This window comes from Alligator mississippiensis, chromosome 7 (assembly GCF_030867095.1).
Source record: "Alligator mississippiensis isolate rAllMis1 chromosome 7, rAllMis1, whole genome shotgun sequence".
In the NCBI taxonomy this organism is placed as follows: Eukaryota; Metazoa; Chordata; order Crocodylia; family Alligatoridae; genus Alligator; species Alligator mississippiensis.
Genome location: NC_081830.1, coordinates 9,539,529 through 9,563,134, shown reverse-complemented (window position 1 = coordinate 9,563,134; position 23,606 = coordinate 9,539,529). Strand labels below are relative to the sequence as shown.

At 45.5% G+C, this 23,606-nt stretch overlaps 2 protein-coding genes across 2 annotated transcripts; both read right to left on the bottom strand.

Annotated features, from left to right (window-relative positions):
- Positions 1 to 7,852: 7,852 nt before the first annotated feature.
- Positions 7,853 to 8,825, bottom strand: LOC102570992 (olfactory receptor 10A7-like). Its single transcript, XM_006260024.3, has one exon. It carries the CDS (start codon positions 8,823 to 8,825, stop codon positions 7,875 to 7,877), a length of 951 nt encoding a protein of 316 aa, XP_006260086.3. The 3' UTR covers positions 7,853 to 7,874.
- An 8,462-nt stretch (positions 8,826 to 17,287) lies between these two features.
- Positions 17,288 to 18,232, bottom strand: LOC132251746 (olfactory receptor 10A7-like). Its single transcript, XM_059731674.1, has one exon. It carries the CDS (start codon positions 18,230 to 18,232, stop codon positions 17,288 to 17,290), a length of 945 nt encoding a protein of 314 aa, XP_059587657.1.
- Positions 18,233 to 23,606: the final 5,374 nt, after the last annotated feature.

Genomic DNA, 23,606 nt, shown 5'->3' with positions numbered 1-23,606 from the left:
AATTAAGGGGATGGCGAAACCTGCTTTTGCAATAACATTTTCAGCTTCTGCATATCTCTGCTGAAAACCAGTATAGCAAGTCTAACTTTGTGTAAATAAAGGCAACTCCAAAAATAATGTGATGTGCCTTGTTCTGGGGAAGGAGGGTTGTTTGGTTTTTTTCCATTTCAGATCATTTTAAAGTCCGTAATAGTGCAATTGCAAGATCAACAAGTGGGATGGAAAAGAGCGCGGGACAGAAAGTAATTGTACTTACAGAAATATTGGGGTATTGTCTCCTCCAGCTTCAATTTCTTCTAACGTCCCTGTGAAGCAGAGAATCCACTCCTGTGTATAGATCATCTTTGCAGACTCCAGGTGGAGCCTCTGTTCATTTGCGGAGGTGGCAGTAAACGTTTCTTGGTATCTCCTTAGAGGGATGATCTTATTAGCATTTCTCAGTGTTAATCTTTCCTAAACAAGTAGACAAGGCAGCTGAGAAATAATTCTATTTTTCTTAATCCAATGGGTGAAACCATGAACTAGATGCATACTTTAGTTTCTCATTGATTGTTATTTATCATGCCAAAGTAAACAAATTAAACTTCTTTCTATTTACGTGTGAGACATAAGAACATAAAACTTACTGGAGGTCCATTAGAGGGGGGAAAATCTCTGCCATATCCAGCCCTCTCTCATCCTATATGGGCAACTTAACAATATTTGAAGAATGTGTTGGGGGGCTTTTTAAATATAAACCACAGGTGAGGTGTGAAGGAAGATTGTCCCAGGATTAATCATCTAAATTGCCCTGCATTTTCCATAGCCAAGGTTCAAGTTATGTTGCAGGTAAAACAATGGTGGGCTACTTAGTCATCACTGCCAATTGCCGTTCCTACTCAGGAAAGACCAAGGTGAGGACTCCATGGCTTTCCTGAGTTGCAGTTGAAGGCGTCACGCCAGTGCCATGGAGAGGAATGAAGGACACCCTTGGTGGGAACTCCTGAACCAGGCTTCCAAGTGATGAGTAAGGCAGGGGTGGTTGGGCTGGGATACTAATGTACTTGTCTCCTCTGATCTCAATGGGAAGTGCCATGTGCTTGTGTTGATTCATGCTTTGTACAGCAGGTGTGACATCACAAACCTCACCTACACACATGCTCCGATGCATCCTGATTAGAACATGTCACAGCAGACTGTCTTGAATGTTTCAGCATTGAATTCAGTGAAGTGTTGAGGGAGGGGGAAGGGGACAGAAAGGAAGAGCAGAAATTCAAGAAGTGTCAAAATAGTTTGGTTTCCTTTTTCTAAACCCTGAAGTGGTTCATTTTGACAATTAGAAAAAGATACCTTTTGGCTCACCATTTCCTAAAAACTTTTATGTGTATTTATAAAATATTTTAGGGGATAAAGCAAAACAAATTAGTTAACCAAAAAACATTTTTTCCTATAATTTCCTGTTTTAAAAAAAATCTGCAAAGTATTTAATGGTGCCTACAGATGTTCAGGGCTCTACATACCCCTCCCTCTCCCCCCCACCCCCAACCTAACAGATTTATAGATTCATAGATTGTGGAGTTGGAAGGGACCACAATGGATCATCGTGTCGACCGCCTGCCCCTGACAGGAAAGAGGACCGAGGTCAGACGACCCCAGCCAGGTGACTATCTAGCCTCCTCTTGAAGACCTCCAAGCTAAATGATAGCACCACCTCTCTTGGAAGCCCATTCCAGATCCTGGCCACCCTTACTGGGAAAATTTTTTTCCTAATATCTGACCTAAATCCACTCTCAACTAGTTTATACCCGTTATTCCTAGTCACTCCCTGGGGCGCCCTAGTAAACAGCGCTTCCCCTATTCCCCGTTGACCTCCCCTAATAAATGTATAGGCGGCCACAAGATCTCCCCTCAGCCGTCTCTTGTGAAGGCTGAAGAGATTCAGCTCTCTCAACCTCACCCCGTAGGGTCAATCACGAAGGCCACTAATCATGTAAGTGGCCCTCGTTTGGACCCTCTCCAGATTCCCCGCATCTCTTTTGAAGTGCGGCGCCCAAAACTGGACACAGTACTCCAACTGAGGCCTGACCAGTGCCGCATGGAGGGGGAGCATCTCCTCCTTTGATCTATTAGTCATGCACCTGCTAATGCACGACAAGGTGCGATTGGCCTTGTTGATGGCCTCGTTACACTGCCGGCTCATGTTCATCTTGGAGTCAATTATGACTCCAAGATCCCTCTTTGTCTCTGAGCTGCCGAGAAGGACACTTCCCAACCTATAGGTGTGCTGGGTGTTCCTCCTTCCCAGGTGGAGTACCTTACATTTATCTTTATTAAATTGCATCCTCTTTGTCTCTTCCCATTGATCCAGCCTATCCAGGTCAGCCTGAATCTGCTTCCTGCCCTCCAGTGTACTAACTTTTCCCATAACTTGGTATCATCAGCGAACTTGGAGAGGGTGCTCTCCACACATTCGTTCAAATCACTAATGAAGATATTGAATAATATCGGTCCGAGGACCGAACCCTGCGGGACCCCACTGCCCACCTCCCTCCAGGCCGAGAAGGAACCATCCACCACCACTCTCTGGGTGCGGTCCCTAAGCCAGTTGGCCACCCACATGACCGTGTAGGCATCCACTCCACAGTCTGCTAGCTTCCCAATGAGGATAGGGTGTGAAACTGTGTTGAAGGCCTTCCTAAAGTCCAGGAAGACAGCTCCTGTGTCCAGGCAGTGTGTGACCTGGTAATAGAAGGCTATTTTCTCTAGCATTTTCCCAGGAATAGAGGTAAGACTGACTGGTCTAAAGTTACCCGGCTCATCCCTCCTCCCTTTCTTGAATATGGGTACCACATTAGCCCTTTTCCAGTCCTCAGGGACCTGGCCGGAGCACCACGAGTGCTTGAACAGCTGTGCCAGCGGCTCAGCTATGACACTGGCCAATTCTTTCAGCAGCCATGGATGGAGGTCATCCGGGCCTGCTGACTTGTATCCATCCAGCTCCTCCAGAAGCTCCTTAACTATTTCAAAACTAACTGTAGGTGGACTGGTACCATGTGGACATCCGTCAATGATCATGGTCGGGGAATTGGCTTGGTTGGTCCATAGAAATACTGAAGTGAAAAACTCATTGAAGAGCTCTGCATTTTTCCCCGTGTCAACCACCAGCTGTCCTGATCTGTCTTGCAGGGGCCCTATGTTGCTCTGAGTTTTCCTTTTGCCCTCTATATACCTGAAGAAGGACTTTTTATTTTCCTTGATTGTTGAAGCCAGCCTGAGCTCAAGCCCCGCCTTGGCATGTCTAACTGATTCCCTGCAATAGCGCACCAGGGAGATATATTCCTCCTTGGTGGCTGCTCCCTGCTTCCATTGCCTATACATCTCTTTCTTGGCCCCCAGACTCTCCTGGAGTTCCCTGTTCAGCCATGGGGGCTTTTTTGCCCCCTTATCTCCCTACCTACATAATGGGATAGACTCCGTTTGAGCCCCAAGGATCACTCCCTTGAGATACCTCCAACCCTCCTGAACCCCTATATGCTCTATGTTCTCTTAGTTGCATCCCCTCACTAACTAGCCTTCTAAGCTTGCTAAAGTTGGCCTTTCTGAAGTCCAATACCTTAGCCCCACTAGTTACTTTACCCACCCTTCGCTAGATAGTGAACTTGACCAAGTGATGGTCACTATCTCCCAGGCTACCATGAACTCGCATGGTTGCCATGAGATCATTCCCTGTTGCTAGGACCAGGACAAGCAAGGTGCTACCCCTGGTGGGACTAGACACCAGCTGGGTTAGGTGGAGGTCCTGCACACAGTGTAAGAACCTCTATGAGTGGCTTGTTTTGGCTGTCTGCTCCTCCCAGCAGATATCTGGGTAGTTTAGATCTCCCATGACCACAGCCTCCCTCGCCTGTGTGGCATCTGCTAGCTGCCCGGACAATACATCGTCTAGCTCTTGATCCTGATGAGGAGGCCTGTAGTAGACCCCCACAACCAAGTCATTTTCCCCTGGCCTTCCCTGGATCCTGACCCACAATGCCTCGATGTTCCCCTCCTCCACCCCCGCCTTAAAGGTGGAAGACGTATACTGCTCCTTAACATAGAGTGCTACCCCCTCCATCTTTTTTCCCCACTCTGTCACACCTACACAACCTGTACCCCTCAATGCCCAGTGCCCAGTCATGTGTAGAATCCCACCATGTCTTGGTTCATCCTGGCTGGAGTACAGGCAGTCCTCGGACTTATGACACAATTGGTTCCTGAAAAGCACGTCTTAAGTCAAAACGTTGTAACTTGGAACCAATTTTCTCATAAGAAACAATGTTATAAGTAGGGGATTGGTTCCTGAACCCAGGCCTGATACCCTATTTTCACTAAAAATAACCCAGACTTTTGTACTCAATCAATTCTTGATGAGTAATAGAGCAACATTAATGTATTTATACTGTAAATACCAATCATATTGATTTGTAAGGACTTGTTTGAGGTGACTTTGATGGACTTTTTGAAAGGCTTTTGGTTGGAGTTTTGGAAGGGTTCTTGGCTGGAGTCTTCTCAGGAGTCTTGTCTGCAAATTTTCTGGAGTCTTGGCTGCTTTCTTAAAGAAAGTGTCCAAGGAAATTTGGACAGATGTTCTCTAGGGAGATGAGTGACGCAGTGAACTTGTTTGCTGGTGTGATGTTGTATCGGGTCAAGTGTTGTAAACTTGAAACTGATGTCAGACAGTTGAAATGGTGTCAATTTATAAATGTTGCAAGTGTGAAACGTTGTAACTCACAACACTGTAAATCAAGGACTGCCTGTATTTAGGGGAGCCAGGGATGGTGGGGGAGGGCTCCATTCCCCCAAGACACACCCGGGCCTCTTGACAATGGCAGCATAGAGCTCCCAGCGTTTTTTGCATGGCCAGATCTGAGCAGGGCCAGGGGCCAGGGTGGAACGGAAACCCCTCACCTAGTGGGCCTGGCCTGGCTCTCATCAATACCCCAGATGGGGTAACTGTGGGGACTGTGAGGTAAAGGGCTCCATCCAAATTCATTTGGCTAGGGTTAATTTTTTGTGCAATTGGGTATGTTAAAAGTGCTCTGCAGCCATGCATGTGTGCTAAGTCAAGGCTGTAGAGCATGTTCAGGGGCCAGGTACATGAAAAATGTAACTTGTAAGTGTAAGAATCCTTAGTTTTAGCTCATACCCAATATGATTTTTACATCCAATGGTGTTGCTGTTGAGCCAAAAATAGATATCTATTTTACCCCAGCTATTAATAATATGGCATAAACTAATCTATTAAAAATGAAGAATAGTTTAACCTCAGCTGGAAGCCAGCCTTAAGAAACAAGACACAGATACATGTTGTACTTGAAAGTTAGGCAGATCCAACATGTCCTGAAATCCATACTTCTGAAATGAGGGTTTAGTCTGTTTCCCAACACTTTCTATGTCTCTTGAACCTGGTCAAACCAGGTTATTCCACCAATTAAGAGAACAGAGAGAATTCAGTAGGTCACCTCTTTCATCGCTGTACTCTGAGACAGGACAGGATTAAGCCATCCCTGATGAACACTTAATGTAACGCAGGAATGGGCAATTAATTTGTCCAGAGGGCCACTTAGGGAGTTTCAGTGAGCTTTAGTGGGCTGGGTCAGGCCCCCCCTCTTACCCCCTCCCCAGGTGAGAAGTAAGAGGGTGACACATCACTGAGGCCCATCTGCTGTGGCTCATGTAGAAGGGAATAGTGAGGGTGAAAGGGGAAAGAGTAGGGGAGGATAATCCAAGCCACACTGATCCCAAATGAGTCAAAGGAGTGGGTGGAAACTGCCTAGAGAAACTCTGCTTGGAGACATGTATGAATGAAGGGCAAGAAGACAGCCCCACTCTCACTGAGGGTCCTCCTGGCCAAAGCCTCCTTCCTTGTCAGGTCGATGGCTAACTGTGCTAGGTCCAGGAAGAGGTTGACAAGGAGATCCCAGGATTTGGTGGAGCCACACATGGGAAGTGCATAAATCAAAACTTGTGGGGAGTAGTGCAGACAGAACTGCAGCAGGAGGTTCCTGAAGAGGGGGTAAAGGGGTTGAAACTGGCACATTCAAGGTTGGTGGACACCAGGGTCTCCCTCTGCTGACAAGGAGGCGGAAGGTCTTAGAGGTGTTCATAAAATACACCTGATACATATCCATGGTGTGGGAACCAGCAGCTGAGGTCCCCAGTGGCTCTGGAATAAGGGTGGAGGGACCCTCGCTCACTGTCCCTCCTTGGGGCACTCATTGTTAACCTTTGACCTCCACTTTCATTCCTGTTGTTTATTTTAATTGTGCAAAATATGAAGCTGTGGCATGCTTCATAGCCCCTTCTAATGAGAAAGGGCACAGTACGAGAATATATATATCTAGAAAATATATAACTATCTATATACATCCCCCCCCCCCCCATACACACACCCTACAGTGATCCTAGTGTGGTTGTGCATTTAATATTACATAATCCTTTTACAGTCACAGGAACCTCCAAATTTTAGTGCATCAGATTCTACCCTGAATCATTTTAGGGTCTCCTGGGATCCACATGTACTAGGGCTGTGCGAGGCTTTGGGCAGAGCTTCAGCTCCAGAGACGCTTCAAATGCTTCAGGGACCGAAGCAGCACGTCCGGGTCAAAGTGCTCCTTGTTTGGCTTCCTGAAGCGGTTCAGAGCCACCTCCGAGATCCAGCCATAGGGTATAATGGGGAAACAATATAACTTTGTTGTTTTTTGATCTGATTTGGATGACATTTTCAGGGATGGTAGACTCTGCTGAGAGCATGAAAACTGACAAGTTTCAAGAAGATCAATAAGGGCAGCTCCCCCAAACCCCTGCACCAATCTCCTTGAAACTTGGCAGGCTTTGTGGCCTCGCTACGAGCTACCAGCCCTGCAGCTTTGACCCCCTCCTGTGCTGTAACACACAGTCATGACGTGAGTTTGGCTTTCAAGAATTTGGGGTACAGTTCCCCCAAACACCTGCACCTATCATCTTGAAACTTGGCAAGTTTCATGCTAACAGGAAAGGCTACCAGCCCTGCATGGTTCATATAAATTGGACAAAAAACAACAAAGTTATAGATATTTCATTGATTCCCCCATTATACCCTATGGCCGGATCTCCAAAGCAGCTCTGAGGCTTCGGCCGGATCAAGGAGGAAACCATCCGGAGCTCCAGATCGGATCGCAGCCATCCAAAGTGGCCAGATCTGAAGCTGGATTGGATTGCTGCTGACTCGCACAGGCCTAACATTTACACTTCATTGTTACGGAAATGAATTAACGTGATTTAGCTGTATATTCATGTATTTGACCAGTTGTACATTCATGTATTTGAAGGCAGAGCAACACCAAACTAAATCTTTTCTTTCATCTAAGTATCTATATCCAGTACCCAGGTAACCTTTCCTGAAAGATATTAAAGAAAGTAAAATGAAAAGAAGGTAGAAGAAGTGTGTACGGAAAGAAAAACAGAAGGTGCAGGGGAAAAAGATATAAAAAATAAATAGTAAAACAAAATATATTCTCACTGCCTTAATTTCTTCTTCTTATTATTATCATCATTACTGTACAGACATAGCAATGGGACCTAGCCATAGAGATTACATTAGTATTTGTAAGAGCTAGAAAACTGCTCTTGGAAGGAGAAACTCAAAATAATCTTTCCAAAAATAGCCACAAAACGCACCTAGTGGCTGTTGCTGAATTCGTGGAGCTCAAGATTGAGACCACCAGTGTTGACTTTTTCTGGAAGGACTCCTCCCTTTTCCAGCAAATGCTTGTGTCAATGCAAGGTTACGCTAATATAGTTACACAAATTTTAGAATGAGCATAACTCTCATAAAGAGCAATCATGAGACATGTACAGGGAATCCCTTCCTTTATTCAAGCATTCCTCTTTTTCCTGAGCTCTCTCCAGAAGGCACCTTTTACCTCTTTATTTCTCAAAGTATAAATGATAGGATTTAATATGGGTGTGAGGAATGTGTATAACAAAGAAAGAAACTTGATTGTGTCTGGAGAATAGTCTGCTTTGGGCTTCAGATACATAACAGAGCCAGAGACATAGAATAATATCACCACAATTAGGTGAGAGGAGCAGGTGGAGAAGGCTTTCTTTCTGCCCTCAGTTGAGGCAATCTTCAGGATAGTGGAGACAATGCGAACATATGACAGGAAGATCAGCACAAAGGGGAAGGCAATGAAAATCAAAGCCAACATGAATATACAAAACTCGATGAGGGAAGTGTCCACACAGGCCAGCTTCAGCAGTGGGGGGATGTCACAGTAGTAATGATTGATGACATTGGATCTGCAGAAGGGTAAAGTAAACACCATGCTTGTGAGACCAAAGGATATAAGTATCCCACTAAGCCAGGACCCTGCAGCCAGTGCATTGCAAGTCTTCTTGTTCAGAAGTACAAAATAATGCAGGGGATTGCAGATAGCAACATAACGATCATAAGCCATGGAGGCCAGGAGAAAACACTCTGACCCTCCAAAAGAAAAGGAGAAATAGGTTTGTGTAGCACAGCCAAGGAAAGATATTCTTTTGTCCTCCATTAGGAGACTGGCCAACATTTTAGGGATGTTCACAGTTGTGTAGCAGATCTCCAGGAAGGACAGGTTCCCGAGGAAGAAATACATGGGGGTCTGCAAGGCAGCATCCACATGGGTAAGGAAAATGATGAGAAGGTTTCCAGCTAAGGTGAACAAGTAGGTAGAAAAGAACACAGAAAAAAGTAAGTGCTGAAGATGTGGAAAGTTGGAGAACCCCAGCAGAATGAATTCACTCAGTGCAGAGTGGTTTCCTTCTGGCATTCTTTCCTTTGTCATCTAGAAGAAAGGAAATAGGAATCAAACAAAGACATCAGGAGAAAATCAAACAAGGGGTGGGGAACACCAGTGAGACTAATTTTCTTTTCTTTTCTTTTCTTTTCTTAACTGCTTGTAAAGTTATCATTTCAGTATAAGTATTATCCAAATAAATGGGGAATAAAATTGAGTTTTCGTTTTGCTCAAAAATATCTCATGCATCTGCTATTCTCCCTTTTCTATTTCTCTGTCCCTTTTTTTTTTTACTTTCTTTCCTTCCCTAAAAACATGAAAAAATGTAAGCACCAGATGAAGAATGTCTTTCATTCAAAAGCTTGCCTAACTCTACCCAAACTATTAGGGCTATGTGAAATGTTGCTGGACATTTCATTTTGACACTGTTTCAACTCATTTCAAGGTCAAAACAGCAAAATCAAAGTGAAACAAAGGGTGTCAAAACAGCCTCAAAACAAAAAGGAGGCTAGTCGAAACGTTTCAGAAATTGAAACATGTTGACCATAGGTCTGGGGATAGGATGTCCGTCCAGCTGGGCTGACTTCCCATCCCCGGCACATGATCCAGCAAAGGGTGGGAAGTCAGCCCAGCTGGGCTGAGTTTCCCCAGCCTGATCATGGGGCTGGGGCTGAGTTTCTTTCCCCAGACCCATGGTTGGGCGAAGCGTCAAAACAGCCTCACTATTTCAGCAAAGCAAAACAGTGAGGCTGTTTTGATCCGAAATGAAATTCGATACAAAACACCGTTCCATCCAGACCACGAAACTGAAGTTGGACTGGAACAGTGCTGTTTTGCACAGCCCTACGAATGATGTAGTTGGTCCATTAAAGGACTGCATCTTAAGAAGTCCTTACCTCTCACAATATTTCAAGAAAATGCCTTATACTGTAGTCAAAAGCGTACCCAAGCCTGGCATCCTTTTGGGATATTGTGATTAAAGACACCCCTGCATTATCAGGTAACAGCATACGGTGCAATTTTATGACTGGAAAACCACCTTGCCACCTTCGATCTCCTTCCCTCTTCCCTCCCCAACCAACAGGAGCAGATACCCACTTAGAGTTGTGTGGGCTGGAGACAGCTATTGGCAGTCGCTGAGAGGGCATGAACTCATGCATCTAGCAACATAACCAGCAAGTCTCACAGTTGTCTCTCAGCACACAAACCACATCTGTAGCTCTGAGGGGTTTCATGACTCTGACACCTACTGTTAAAAATCAGAGGAGGCCAGAACACTTCTGTTTAAAAGCTATTTTGCCAAATTAAGGGAATTTGGAAAGTTGTCATGGAAATGGTTTTGAGCTTGCTCCAGGGGCTTTCATGATTTCTGATCAGAAAGGGAAAGAGAATCAGTACACTTCAGTTTCCATGTAGGGAGACCTGAGGTGTCTTTAATCTAGTCTGGTCCCTGGGAACAGCATTCCCATGGCAGGACAGATCTCAGTTGATGCAAATTTACTCAGTTTCTCAGGCAGGCTTTGCGACTTGAACTGCGCTCCAGGAGGCTGAAAGCACACTGACAGAATTTCCCTCCTTAATTTAAAGCTAAATTACACATGCATCACTAGCTTCAGTCATGACAGAGGCTGCAGGGAAGAGAACTATATTCCGAGAGAGGAAGAACACTTCACTTAAGAGTCGGAGGGGTTTTCTTTCTAAAAATAATCATTTGAAGGTACACTTATTTTGCAGAGGTTTTGGTATTCTTCTATGAGCTGCAGATCAAAAAACCCCCCAAAAAACCAAACAAAACAGAAGGGATGGTAAAATCCCTTTTTACAATAGAAAATTCAGTTTTTTCATACCTCTATTTACAAAAAGTTAGATTTGTAATACCAGTTTGAAGTAAAGGCAACTCCAGAAATAATGTGACATGCCTTTTTTGGGCCAGATCAGACCCTTTTAAAATCCCTAGAAATGCAATTGCAAGATCCAAAAGTGGAAAGGAGAAGAACACTAGGCAGAACGTAAGTGTACTTACACAAATATTGGGGTATTTTCTTCTTCAGCTTGAATTTCTTCAGACCTCAAAAACTAAAAAATCCATTCGTCTACGTGGAACATCTTTGCAGACTGCAAGTGGAGCCTTTGTTCATCTGTCAAGGTGGAAGTAAATATTTATGTGCATCTCCCTAGGGGTATGACATTAGTAGGATTTCCCATGGTCACTGTTTTGTGAACAAGAAGGCAGCTCAAAAAATATTCCATTATTTTAAAAGCAATGGGTAAAATCATGAACTAGATAGATATCGTCATTCCTCATTGATTATTATTTATCATTCCAAATTAAACAAATCGAATTTGATTCTATTTATGTGTGATAAATAAGAACATATTACTTGTGCTGACATACATTATTTAGGGATGGGACTCTCTGCCAACCTTTCAAGAATTTGTTGGAGGGCTTTTATTTATAAACCACAGATGAGGCATGAAGGAAGATTGCCCCAGGATTAATCATCTACATTTCCCAGCATGTTCTATGGCCAAAGCTCAAGTCATGCTGCAGGTAAAAGAATGTGTGGTGGGCCACACCATCATTGCTGCCAACTGCCATGCCTACCCAGGAAATGACCAGAGAGAGGACTCCTTGGCTTTCCTGAGCTGCAATGAACATTGAGACAGACACGGAAATGGACAGTGACTGCTCAAAGGCTTCCAGGTAGCCTATGTCCTTGATGTTCTACCTGTCCAACATAACGATAACCAGGCTCCTGAACCCCCAGACTCCTAGCCCACAGCAGCCCAAACAGCCTCCTTATCACTGCCTCCAGCAATGTCAGAAAAGCTGCCCTCCTTCCTGTCCCAATTACCCAGCCAGCGTGATGCCACTTGTAGATGTTCTGCTCTGCTTGCCTCCACTAAATTTGAATGTATCATACCAGGGCCCTATAGGAAAATGAAGGACATCCCTGGTGGGAACTCCTAAACCATATTTCCATTCCCCCCACTACTGTGACACAGAATAAGGTGAAAGATAAACTGGTAGAGAGGCTCTTCCCCATTTAGACCCACTAATAGACCTCTGCATGTGTGTGGGCACTGTAAGTCCATGTGGACACTGGAGCAGACAAAGGTTGCAAGAGAGGGACACTGGGCCATGAATTCTGCTTCCCTGCTCTCCTTGGATGTGTCTACTGAATAGACAGTGCAAGTTGTTGTGGGCAAGGTCCAAGGCAGAAAAGGACAGGTGGCAATTAACATTAGCAGGCCGTAAACATTAACAAATAGGGTTTGATCTTTCCAGCTGGCAAAATCTCCTCTGCTAAGAGCTGGGCCTGGGTGAGATTGGTAAGGTGTCCACAGGTCAAGGAGTTGGACTCTGACGCATCTCATTGTTTTCAGTGGTCAAGCCTCAGACAGCAGAGACAGGAGTTGCAGGCAGAAGGAGACCCTACAGCTGTGGAAGTGCCCTGGGAGTGTGTCTCAAAGGCACAACCAGGCTACATTCGGAAGTGGGACACATCACAACTTTCTTAACTCATTTTAATTGCATTTCCATGGTTTGATTGCAGGAGGCCAGTTGAGTCAGGTTTGTGTTCATTGGCTCTTCCTTCCAAAATTGAAGTTTACAAGGTACTGATGTTGTAAGGTTGAAGTTATGATGCTTTGCCCACTTGTTTGCAGAAGAGCTAAAACCCTTGGAGTACCTGGTCATTTTGAGTCCTGTGCCTTCTCCATTCTCGAAAAGCTAGAACTTGAGCTTGCTCAAAGCCTTAAATTGGCCCAGCATCCCTTGGCAGCAGCACGGAGAAGTGGTGTCTGGTGGTGGCAGTGAGCAAAAGTGGAGCCACTGTCCCCTCAGTAGCAGTGTTCAGTGGCAGAGAAGAGCCCCTGGGTGGTGGTTCATTTCTGTCTACTAGTGTCCTCCTGGTTGGGGTGTGCAGTGGTGGAGCAGTGCCAACTCCCCACCCTGTGACACTGAGGACTGTCAGCAGTGGTAGAGCAGCACACTCCAGTGATGGTGAAACGAGGGACAAGGTTGAGCGAACAGGTACACTGCCTCCACTAGCTACCAAGTTCACCCCATGCGGGCCTAAGTACTTTGAACATTTTGACTGTGATACACTGTTAATAGTTGGTTGAGGTGAGCGATTCACTATTTCCCAGTCGTGTTTGCTTCTCTCATTTACCTGCCCCCTTCAATAAACCATGTTATAATATAAAGTTGTTTGGGTGTGGGGTAGTTCATTCACATTGGAGCACCAGGTCTCCTTTATTTCCCCATGTCTGGTGCAGGTGGGGAGGGAAGTGGGGTTGAGCCAAGAGAGAAAAGAATGTGTAAAACCACCAAATTCAACTTGACCCTGGTGGAAGAGTTTCATCTACTTTGTCCTTGTGCAGGTGACAGTTGATATCACTTCCAGACATGATTCCTCCCACTCGTCATAATGTAACATAATGGAGGCTATTGAGAAATAGAAAGACATGCACACAAAAATCACCAGATCCATTCTGCCTCCTAAATAAATATATGTTGTTTCTACTATAGTCTAGGCATACTGTTATCCTGCCCTGATGAAGGAGAATGGTATTCTCATGGCAGGTTGCCCCTTTCATAACAAAGCCATGCCATACACAATTCCTCAGGGTAAGGATGTGGACATGGCCAAGGAAGCAGAGGTGTTAAGCCCAGAGGAGGTGGAGGAAGAAGAAGAAGAGGTGAGTTTCAAGATTGGGCTCACTCGAAACACAAGCTCTAAGGAACTGAAGAAGGTGGGTGAGAAGTATGAGGGTGACACGTCACTGAGGCCCATCTGCTGTGGCTCATGTAGAAGGGAATAGTGAGGGTGAAAGGGGAAAGAGTAGGGGAGGATAATCCAAGCCACACTGATCCCAAATGAGTCAAAGGAGTGGGTGGAAACTGCCTAGAGGAACTCTGCTTGGAGACATGTATGAATGAAGGGCAAGAAGACAGCCCCAATCTCACTGAGGGTCCTCCTGGCCAAGGCCTCCTTCCTTGTCAGGTCAATGGCTAACTTTGCTAGGTCCAGGAATAGGTTGACAAGGAGATCCTAGGATTTGGTGGAGCCAAAGATGGGGACTGCATAAACCAAAACTTGTGGGGAATAGTGCAGACAGAACTGCAGCAGGAGGTTCCTGAAGAGGGGGTAAAGGGGTTGAAACTGGCACATTCAAGGTTGGTGGACACCAGGGTCTCCCTCTGCTGACAAGGAGGCGGAAGGTCTTAGAGGTGTTCATAAAATGCTCCTGATACATATCCATGGTGTGGGAACCAGCAGCTGAGGTCCCCAGTGGCTCATGGAATAAGGGTGGAGGGACCCTCGCTCACTGTCCCTCCTTGGGGCACTGATTGTTAACTTTGACCTCCTCTTTCATTCCTGTTTTTTTTTTAATTGTGCAAAATATGAAGCTGTTGCATGCTTAATAGCCCCTTCTAATGAGAAAGGGGACTAGCAGTTTGTGTGTGACTCCTTTTGGAGCTGCATTGCCCTCTTTCTGAGCTTTTGCCCTCTGGGCTACAGAAATCCTCTTCCTTAAGGCACCTCACAGATTTTTCTTTATATGCAACTCTTTTACAGTAACAGGGCTTGGGTTTAAATCCATAGGTGCTGATTTTTATTTTTGCCAGGGCAGGGCCTAAGATGATGGACATGTGGAAAATGTTATGCATTATAGGTGACAGCCCTCTTCCTGATGCGGGGCGGGAACCTCAGGCCCCTATGTCCTTGGCACCTCTGCTTGAAGCCCATCTAGCTCCATCCTCTTTGGAACCCCCCTTCAGGTAGTTGAAGGCTAAGTTGAATTTCTAAGATTTTCATCAACTGCCCCAGGACAGACACAGTCTTGGCACGAGTTTTGTCTGTCAGCAGCTAGGGGTGCAGGGCCCCAGCACCCCTCTGCACCCATCTCCTCCACAGCTGGCAGGCATCAAGCAGGGACTACCATCCCTGCAGCTGTCACCCTGCTGCGCCTTAACACACACAGTGTCACCCATGGCACGAGTTTTGCTTGTCCCCATCTTGAGGGGCAGTTCCCCCCAAACCCCTGCACCGATCTCCTTGAAACTTGGCAGGCTTTGTGGCCTCAGTAAGAGCTACCAGCCGTGCAGCGTTGACCCCCCCATGCTGTAACACACAGCCATGACATGAGTTTGGCTTTCAAGAATTTGGGGTACAGTTCCCCCCAAAACCCTGCACCTATCTTCTTGAAACTTGGCAAGCTTCATTCTATCAGGAGCGGCTACCAGCCCCGCATGTTTCATGTAAATTGGACAGAAAACAACAAAGTTATAGATATTTCATTGATTCCCCCATTATACCCTATGGCCGGATCTCCGAGGCGGCTCCGAGATTTCGGCCAGATAAAGGAGGAAACCGTCCGGAGCTCCAGATCAGATCGCAGCCATCCAAAGCAGCCAGATCCAAAGCTGGATCAAATCACTGCTGACTCGCACAGGCCTAACATTTACACCTCATTATTACTGAAATGAACTGAAGTGCTCCAGTTGTACATTCATGTATTTGACCAGTTGTACATTCATGTATTTGAGGGCAAAGCAACACCAAACTAAATCTTTTCTTTCATCTAAATATCTACATCCAGTACCCAGGTAACCTTTCCTGAAAGATATTAAAGAAAGTAGAATGAAAAGAAGGTAGAAGAAGTGTGTACGGAAAGAAAAACAGAAGGTGCAGGGGAAATAACTATAAACAATAAATAGTAAAACAAAAATATATTCTCACTTCCTTAATTTCTTCTTCTTATTATTATCATCATTATTGTACAGACATTGCAATGGGACCTAGCCATAGAGATTACATTAGTATTTGTTAGAGCTAGAAAACTGCTCTTGGAAGGAGAAACTCAAAAAGAACCTTTGAAGTCTTTGAAAAAATTATCAAGGCTCACATTTGTGAGAGCGCGGCAGGGCAAATTATGCTGAGGGGAAACCAGCATGGGTTTGTGGCGGGCAGATCGTGCCTGACCAACCTAGTCTCTTTCTATGACCGGGTTAGGAAACGCCTGGACACAGGAGGAGGGGTGGATGTCGTATACTTAGACTTCAGGAAGGCCTTCGATACGGTATCCCACCCCATACTGGTGAACAAGTTAAGAGGCTGTGATGTGGATGACTGCACAGTCCGGTGGGTGGCAAATTGGCTAGAGGGTCGCACCCAAAGAGTCGTGGTAGATGGGTCGGTCTCGACCTGGAAGGGTGTGGGCAGTGGGGTCCCGCAGGGTTCGGTCCTTGGACCGATACTCTTTAATGTCTTCATCAGCGACTTGGACAAGGGAGTGAAATGTACTCTGTCCAAGTTTGCAGATGACACAAAGCTATGGGGAGAAGTGGACACATCGGAGGGCAGGGAACAGCTGCAGACAGACCTGGATAGGTTGGACAAGTGGGCAGAAAACAACAGGATGCAGTTCAACAAGGAGAAATGCAAAGTGCTGCACCTAGGGAGGAAAAATGTCCAGCACACCTACAGCCTAGGGAATGACCTGCTGGGTGGCACAGAGGTGGAAAGGGATCTTGGAGTCCTAGTGGACTCCAAGATGAACATGAGCCGGCAGTGTGACGAAGCCATCAGAAAAGCCAATGGCACTTTATCGTGCATCAGCAGATGCATGACAAATAGGTCCAAGGAGGTGATACTTCCCCTCTATCGGGCGCTGGTCAGACCGCAGTTGGAGTACTGCGTGCAATTCTGGGCACCGCAATTCAAGAGGGATGCGGATAACCTGGAGAGGGTCCAGAGAAGGGCCACTCGTATGGTTAAGGGCCTGCAGACCAAGCCCTACGAGGAGAGACTAGGGAAACTGGATCTTTTCAGCCTCCGCAAGGGAAGGTTGAGAGGCGACCTTGTAGCTGCCTATAAGTTCATCACGGGGGCACAGAAGGGAATTGGTGAGGATTTATTCACCAAGGCGCCCCCGGGGGTTACAAGAAACACTGGCCACAAGCTAGCAGAGAGCAGATTTAGACTGGACATTAGGAAGAACTTCTTCACAGTTCGAGTGGCCAAGGTCTGGAACGGGCTCCCAAGGGAGGTGGTGCTCTCCCCTACCCTGGGGGTCTTCAAGAGGATGTTAGATGAGTATCTAGCTGGGGTCATCTAGACCCAGCACTCTTTCCTGCTTATGCAGGGAGTCAAACTTGATGATCTATTGAGGTCCCTTCCGACCCTAACATCTATGAATCTATGAATCTATGAACCTTTCCAAAAATAGCCACAAAACTCACCTCGTGGCTGTTGCTGAATCAGTGGTGCTCAAGATTGAGAACACCAGTGTTGACTTTTTCTGGAAGGACTCCTCCCTTTTTCACCAAATGCTTGTGTCAATGCAAGGTTACACTAATACATTTACACTAATTTTAGAATGAGCATAACTCTCATAAAGAGCAATCATCAGCATCAGACCAGAGGCTGGACCTGCATAAATATCCTAGTTAGAAAGGTGGAACTGAGCTTGAGATGTGTACAGGGAATCCCTTCCTTTATTCAAGCATTTCTCTTTTTCCTGAGCTCTCTCCAGAAGGCACCTTTCACCTCTTTATTTCTCAAAGTATAAATGATAGGATTTAATATGGGTGTGAGGAATGTATATAACAAAGAAAAAAACTTGATTGTGTCTGGAGAATAGTCTGCTTTGGGCTTCAGATACATAACAGAGCCAGAGACATAGAATAATATCACCACAATTAGGTGAGAGGAGCAGGTGGAGAAGGCTTTCTTTCTGCCCTCAGTTGAGGCAATCTTCAGGATAGTGGAGACAATGCGTACGTATGACAGGAAGACCAGCACAAAGGGGAAGGCAAGAAAAATCAAAGCCAACATCAATATACAAAACTCGATGAGGGAAGTGTCCACACAGGCCAGCTTCAGCAGTGGGGGGATGTCACAGTAGTAATGATTGATGACATTGGATCTGCAGAAGGGTAAAGTAAACACCATGCTTGTGAGACCAAAGGACATAGCTATCCCACTGAGCCAGGACCCTGCAGCCAGTGCATTGCATGTCTTCTTGTTCAGAAGTACAAAATAATGCAGGGGATTGCAGATAGCAACATAACGATCATAAGCCATGGAGGTCAAGAGGAAGCACTCTGACCCTCCAAAAGTAAAGGAGAAATAGGTTTGTGTAGCACAGCCAAGGAAAGATATTCTTTTGTCCTCCATTAGGAGACTGGCCAACATTTTAGGGATGTTCACAGTTGTGTAGCAGATCTCCAGGAAGGACAGGATCCTGAGGAAGAAATACATGGGGGTCTGCAAGGCAGCATCCACATGGGTAAGGAAAATGATGAGAAGGTTTCCAGCTAAGGTGAACAAGTAAGTAGAAAAGAACACAGGAAAAAGCAAGTACTGGAGATGTGGAAAGTTGGAAAAACCTAGGAGAATAAATTCATTCAGTGCAGAGTGGTTTCCTTCTGGTGTTCTTTCCATCTTTCTTATCTAGAATAAAGGAAGTAGGAATAAAACAAAGAGATCAGGAAAGAATTGAGCAAACAGTGAGGAACATCAGTGAAAGGTTTTTTTTTTTTTCATTGTTTTTCTTTTCTCTTAATTGCTGGTAAATATATTGGTTCAGTATATGTATCATCCAAATGACTGGGGAATACAGGCAGTCCTCGGACTTACGACACAATTGGTTCCTTAAGTCAAAATGTAACTCGGAAACAATTTTCTCATAGACAACAATGTTATAAATGGGGGATTGATTCCTGAACCAAGGCCCGATACCCTCTTTTCACCAAAAATAACCCAGAATTTAGTACTCAGTCACTTATAGATGAGTAATATAGCTACACCAACGTATTTATATCGTAAATAGCAATCATATTGATTTGAAAGGACTTGTTTGAGGTGACCTTGCTGGACTTTGTGAAGGGTTCTTGGCTGGAGTCTTCTCAGGAGTCTTGGCTGCAGGTTTTCCTGGAGTCCTGTCTGCTTTCTTAAAGAAAGTGTCCAAGGAAGTTTGGACAGCTGTTCTCCAGGGAGATGGGTGATGCCATGAACTTGTTTGCTGGCATGGCATGGCGTTGTGCTGTATCCAGTGTTGTGAAGTCGAAACTTCCATCAGAAAGTTGAAACAGGGTGTCAATTTACAAACGTTGTAAGTGCCAAACGTTGTAACATGAAATATTGTAAGTCAAGGACTGCCTGTGAAATTACCAGTTTTCATTTTGCTCAAAAGTATCTTATGTAGCTCTATTTCCCTTTTTCTCTTTGTTTCTTACTTTCATTCTTTCCCCCACAAAAGAACATGAAAAATGTCAATATTTCATGTCAGACCAGCTTGTTTAAGTCAAGTGACATTATGTAGTTGGTCCAACAAAAGATAGCACTCTAAGAAGTCCTTGACTCTCTCACTGTTTTAAGAGCAATCCTTATACTCTGGCCACGTGCACCCAAGCCTGGCATCCTTTTGGGACTGTGATCAAGGGCACCCCTGTATTGCAGAAAACAGCACGCTGAGCTATGCTATGACTGGCAATGCAACTGGCTACCTCAGCTTTCCCCCGTGACGGGAGCAGGTACCCACTGAGACCTGTGTGGACTGCAGATATCTATTGGCAGTCCCTGGGACAGGGAATGAACTCATATGTCTAGAAAAATAACAAGCAAATCTAATGGTTCTCCTGCAGCATATGAACTGCATTTGTAGCTCTGAGTAGTTTCCTGACTCTGGCACTTACTGTTAAAAATCAGAGGAGGCCAGAACATTTCTGCTTAAAAGATATTTTGCCAAATTAAGGGACTTTGGAAAGTTGTCATGTAAATGAGACTGAGCTCACTCCAGGGAGCTTTGATGATTTCTGATCAGAAAGGGGAAGAGAATCAGTGAGAAACAGAAGGGATACACTTCAGTCTCAATGTAGAGAGACCTGAGGTGTCTTTAAATTAGCCTGGTCCCTGGGAGCAGTATGCCCATGCCAGCACAGAGCTCAGCATAGGCATATGTACACAGGTTCCCAGGCAGGCTTTGCAGCTTGAACTGACCTCCCGGATGCTGCAGGCACACGGCCAGAATTTCCCTGCATACTTTGAAGTTGGTTACATATGCATCACTAGCTGCAGGCATTTCAGGGGTTGCAGTGAAGACACATAAACGCAGAGACAGGTACACACTGAATTTCAGATCTGAGGGGGTTTCTTTCTGAAAATAGTCATTTGGAGAGAAGTTCACTATGTTCCCATGGAGTGCAGATCACACAACAATTAAGGGGATGGCGAAACCTACTTTTGCAATAACATTTTCAGCTTCTGCATATCTCTACTGAAAACCAGTATAGCAAGTCTAACTTTGTGTAAATAAAGGCAACCTCAAAAATAATGTGATGTGCCTTGTTCTGGGGAAGGAGGGTTGTTTGGTTTTTTTTCCATTTCAGATCATTTTAAAGTCCGTAATAGTGCAATTGCAGGATCAACAAGTGGGATGGAAAAGAGCGCGGGACAGAAAATAATTGTACTTACAGAAATTTTGGGGTATTGTCTCCTACAGCTTCAATTTCTTCTAACGTCCCTGTGAAGCAGAGAATCCACTCCTGTGTATAGATCATCTTTGCAGACTCCAGGTGGAGCCTCTGTTCATTTGCGGAGGTGGCAGTAAATGTTTCTTGGTATCTCCTTAGAGGGATGATCTTATTAGCATTTCTCAGTGTTAATCTTTCCTAAACAAGTAGGCATGGCAACTGAAAAATAATTCTATTTGTTTTAATCCAATGGGTGAAACCATGAACTAGATGCATACTTTAGTTTCTCATTGATCGTTATTTATCATGCCAACGTAAACGAATTAAACTTCTTTCTATTTACGTGTGAGTCATAAGAACATAAAACTTACTGGAGGTGCATTAGAGGGGGGTGGAATCTCTGCCATATCCAGCCCTCTCTCATCCTATATAGGCAACTTAACAATATTTGAAGAATGTGTTGGGGGGCTTTTTAAATATAAACCACAGGTGAGGTATGAAGGAAGACTGTCCCAGGATTAATCATCTAAATTGCCCTGCATGTTCCGTAGCCAAGGTTCAAGTTATGTTGCAGGTAAAACAATGGTGGGCTACTAACCGTAGGTGGACTGGTACCATGTGGACATCCGTCAATGATCATGGTCGGGGAATTGGCTTGGTTGGTCCATAGAAATACTGAAGTGAAAAACTCATTGAAGAGCTCTGCATTTTTCCCCGTGTCAACCACCAGCTGTCCTGATCTGTCTTGCAGGGGCCCTATGTTGCTCTGAGTTTTCCTTTTGCCCTCTATATACCTGAAGAAGGACTTTTTATTTTCCTTGATTGTTAAAGCCAGCCTGAGCTCAAGCCCCGCCTTGGCATGTCTAACTTATTCCCTGCAATAGTGCGCCAGGGAGATATATTCCTCCTTGGTGGCTGCTCCCTGCTTCCATTGCCTATACATCTCTTTCTTTGCCCCCAGACTCTCCTGGAGTTCCCTGTTCAGTCAAGGGGGCTTTTTTGCCCCCTTACCTCCCTTCCTATGTAGTGGGATAGACTCCTTTTGAGCCCCAAGGATCATTCCCTTGAGATACCTCCAACCCTCCTGGACCCCCATGTGCTCTATGTTCTTGAGTTGCATCCCCTCACTAACTAGCCTTCTAAGCTCGCTATAGTTGGCCCTTCTGAAGTCCAATACCTTAGCCCCACTAGTTACTTTACCCACCCTTCGCTGGATAGTGAACTCAACCAAGTGATGGTCACTATCTCCCAGGCTACCATGAACTCGCATGTTTCCCATGAGATCATTCCCTGTTGTTAAGACTAGGTCAAGCAAAGCGCTACCCCTGGTTGGACTAGACACAACCTGGGTTAGGTGGAGGTCCTGCACACAGTGTAAGAACCTCCATGAGTGCCTTATTTTGGCTTTGAGACAGGATTAAGCCATTCCTGATGAACAGTTAATGTGACTCAGGAATGGGCAATTAATTTGTCCAGAGGGCCACTTAGGGAGTTTCAGTGAGCTTTAGTGGGCTGGGTCAGCCCCCTCCCCCCCCCCGCCCCCCAGGTGAGAAGTATGAGGGTGACACATCACTGAGGCCCATCTGCTGTGGCTCATGTAGAAGGGAATAGTGAGGGTGAAAGGGGAAAGAGTAGGGGAGGATAATCCAAGCCACACTGATCCCAAATGAGTCAAAGGAGTGGGTGGAAACTGCCTAGAGAAACTCTGCTTGGAGACATGTATGAATGAAGGTCAAGAAGGCAGCCCCACTCTCACTGAGGGTCCTCCTGGCCAAGGCCTTCTTCCTTGTCAAGTCAATGGCTAACTGTGCTAGGTCCAGGGAGAGGTTGACAAGGAGATCCCAGGATTTGGTGGAGCCACACATGGGAAGTGCATAAACCAAAACTTGTGGGGAGTAGTGCAGGCAGAACTGCAGCAGGAGGTTCCTGAAGAAGGGCTAAAGGGGTTGAAACTGGCACATTCAAGGTTGGTGGACACCAGGGTCTCCCTCTGCTGACAAGAAGGGGGAAGGTCTTAGAGGTGTTAATAAAATCCTGATACATATCCATGGTGTGGGAACCACCAGCTGAGGTCCCCAGTGGCTCATGGAATAAGGGTGGAGGGACTCTCGCTCACTGACCCTCCTTGGGGCACTCATTGTTAACCTTTGACCTCCACTTTCATTCCTGTTGTTTATTTTAATTGTGCAAAATATGAAGCTGTTGGATGCTTAATAGCCCCTTCTAATGAGAAAGGGCACAGTACGAGAAGTTATTGTCTAGAAAATATGTAACTATCTATATAAACCCCCCCCACACTCCCCCCCCTACAGTGATCCTAGTGTGGTTATGCATTTAATATTACATAATCCTTTTACAGTCACAGCAACCTCCAAATTGCATGCTTAATAGCCCCTTCTAATGAGAAAGGGCACAGTACGAGAATATATATATCTAGAAAATATATAACTATCTATATACACCCCCCCCACATACACACACCCTACAGTGATCCTAGTGTGGGTGTGCATTTAATGTTACATAATCCTTTTACAGTCACAGGAACCTCCAAATTTCAGTGCATCAGATTCTACCCTGAATCATTTTAGGGTCTCCTGGGATCCACATGTACTAGGGCTGTGCGAGCTTTGGGCAGAGCTGCAGATCCGGAGAAGCTTCAAATGCTTCGGGGACCGAAGCAGCACGTCCGGGTCAAAGTGCTCCTTGTTTGGCTTCCCGAAGTGGTTCGGAGCCACCTCCAAGATCCGGCCTTAGGGTATAATGGGGAAACAATAAAATACCTATAACTTTGTTGTTTTTTGATCTGATTTGGATGACATTTTCAGGGATGGTAGACTCTGCTGAGAGCATGAAACCTGACAAGTTTCAAGAAGATCAATAAGGGTATTGGGGGGGGAACAGCACCCCAAATTCTTGAAAGCAAAACTCATGTCACAGATAGGTATTACAACATAGCAGGGTGAAAACTGCAGGAGTGATAGCCTATGCTGAGACCACAAAGCTTGACAAGTTTCAAGAAGATCGGTGCAGGGATTTAGGGGAAACTGCCCCTCAGGCTGTGGACAAGCAAAACTTATGCCATGGTGCTTGTGGGACTGACCGTGTCTGGCTTGGGGCAGGAGGGCAGACACTGCTGCAGGCCTGGCTGCTGAGCTACTGTGTTCCCAGTTATCAATCAATCAATCATGATTCACTCAGGGACCAGGGACTCAGGGACCAGCTCAATACCCAGGACCTAGCTACTAGGTCCAGAGGGCCACTTAGGGAGTTTCAGTGAGCTTTAGTGGGCTGGGTCAGCCCCCCGCCCAGTTCTCCAAAATTTCCTAAGTGGACCCCACACATGA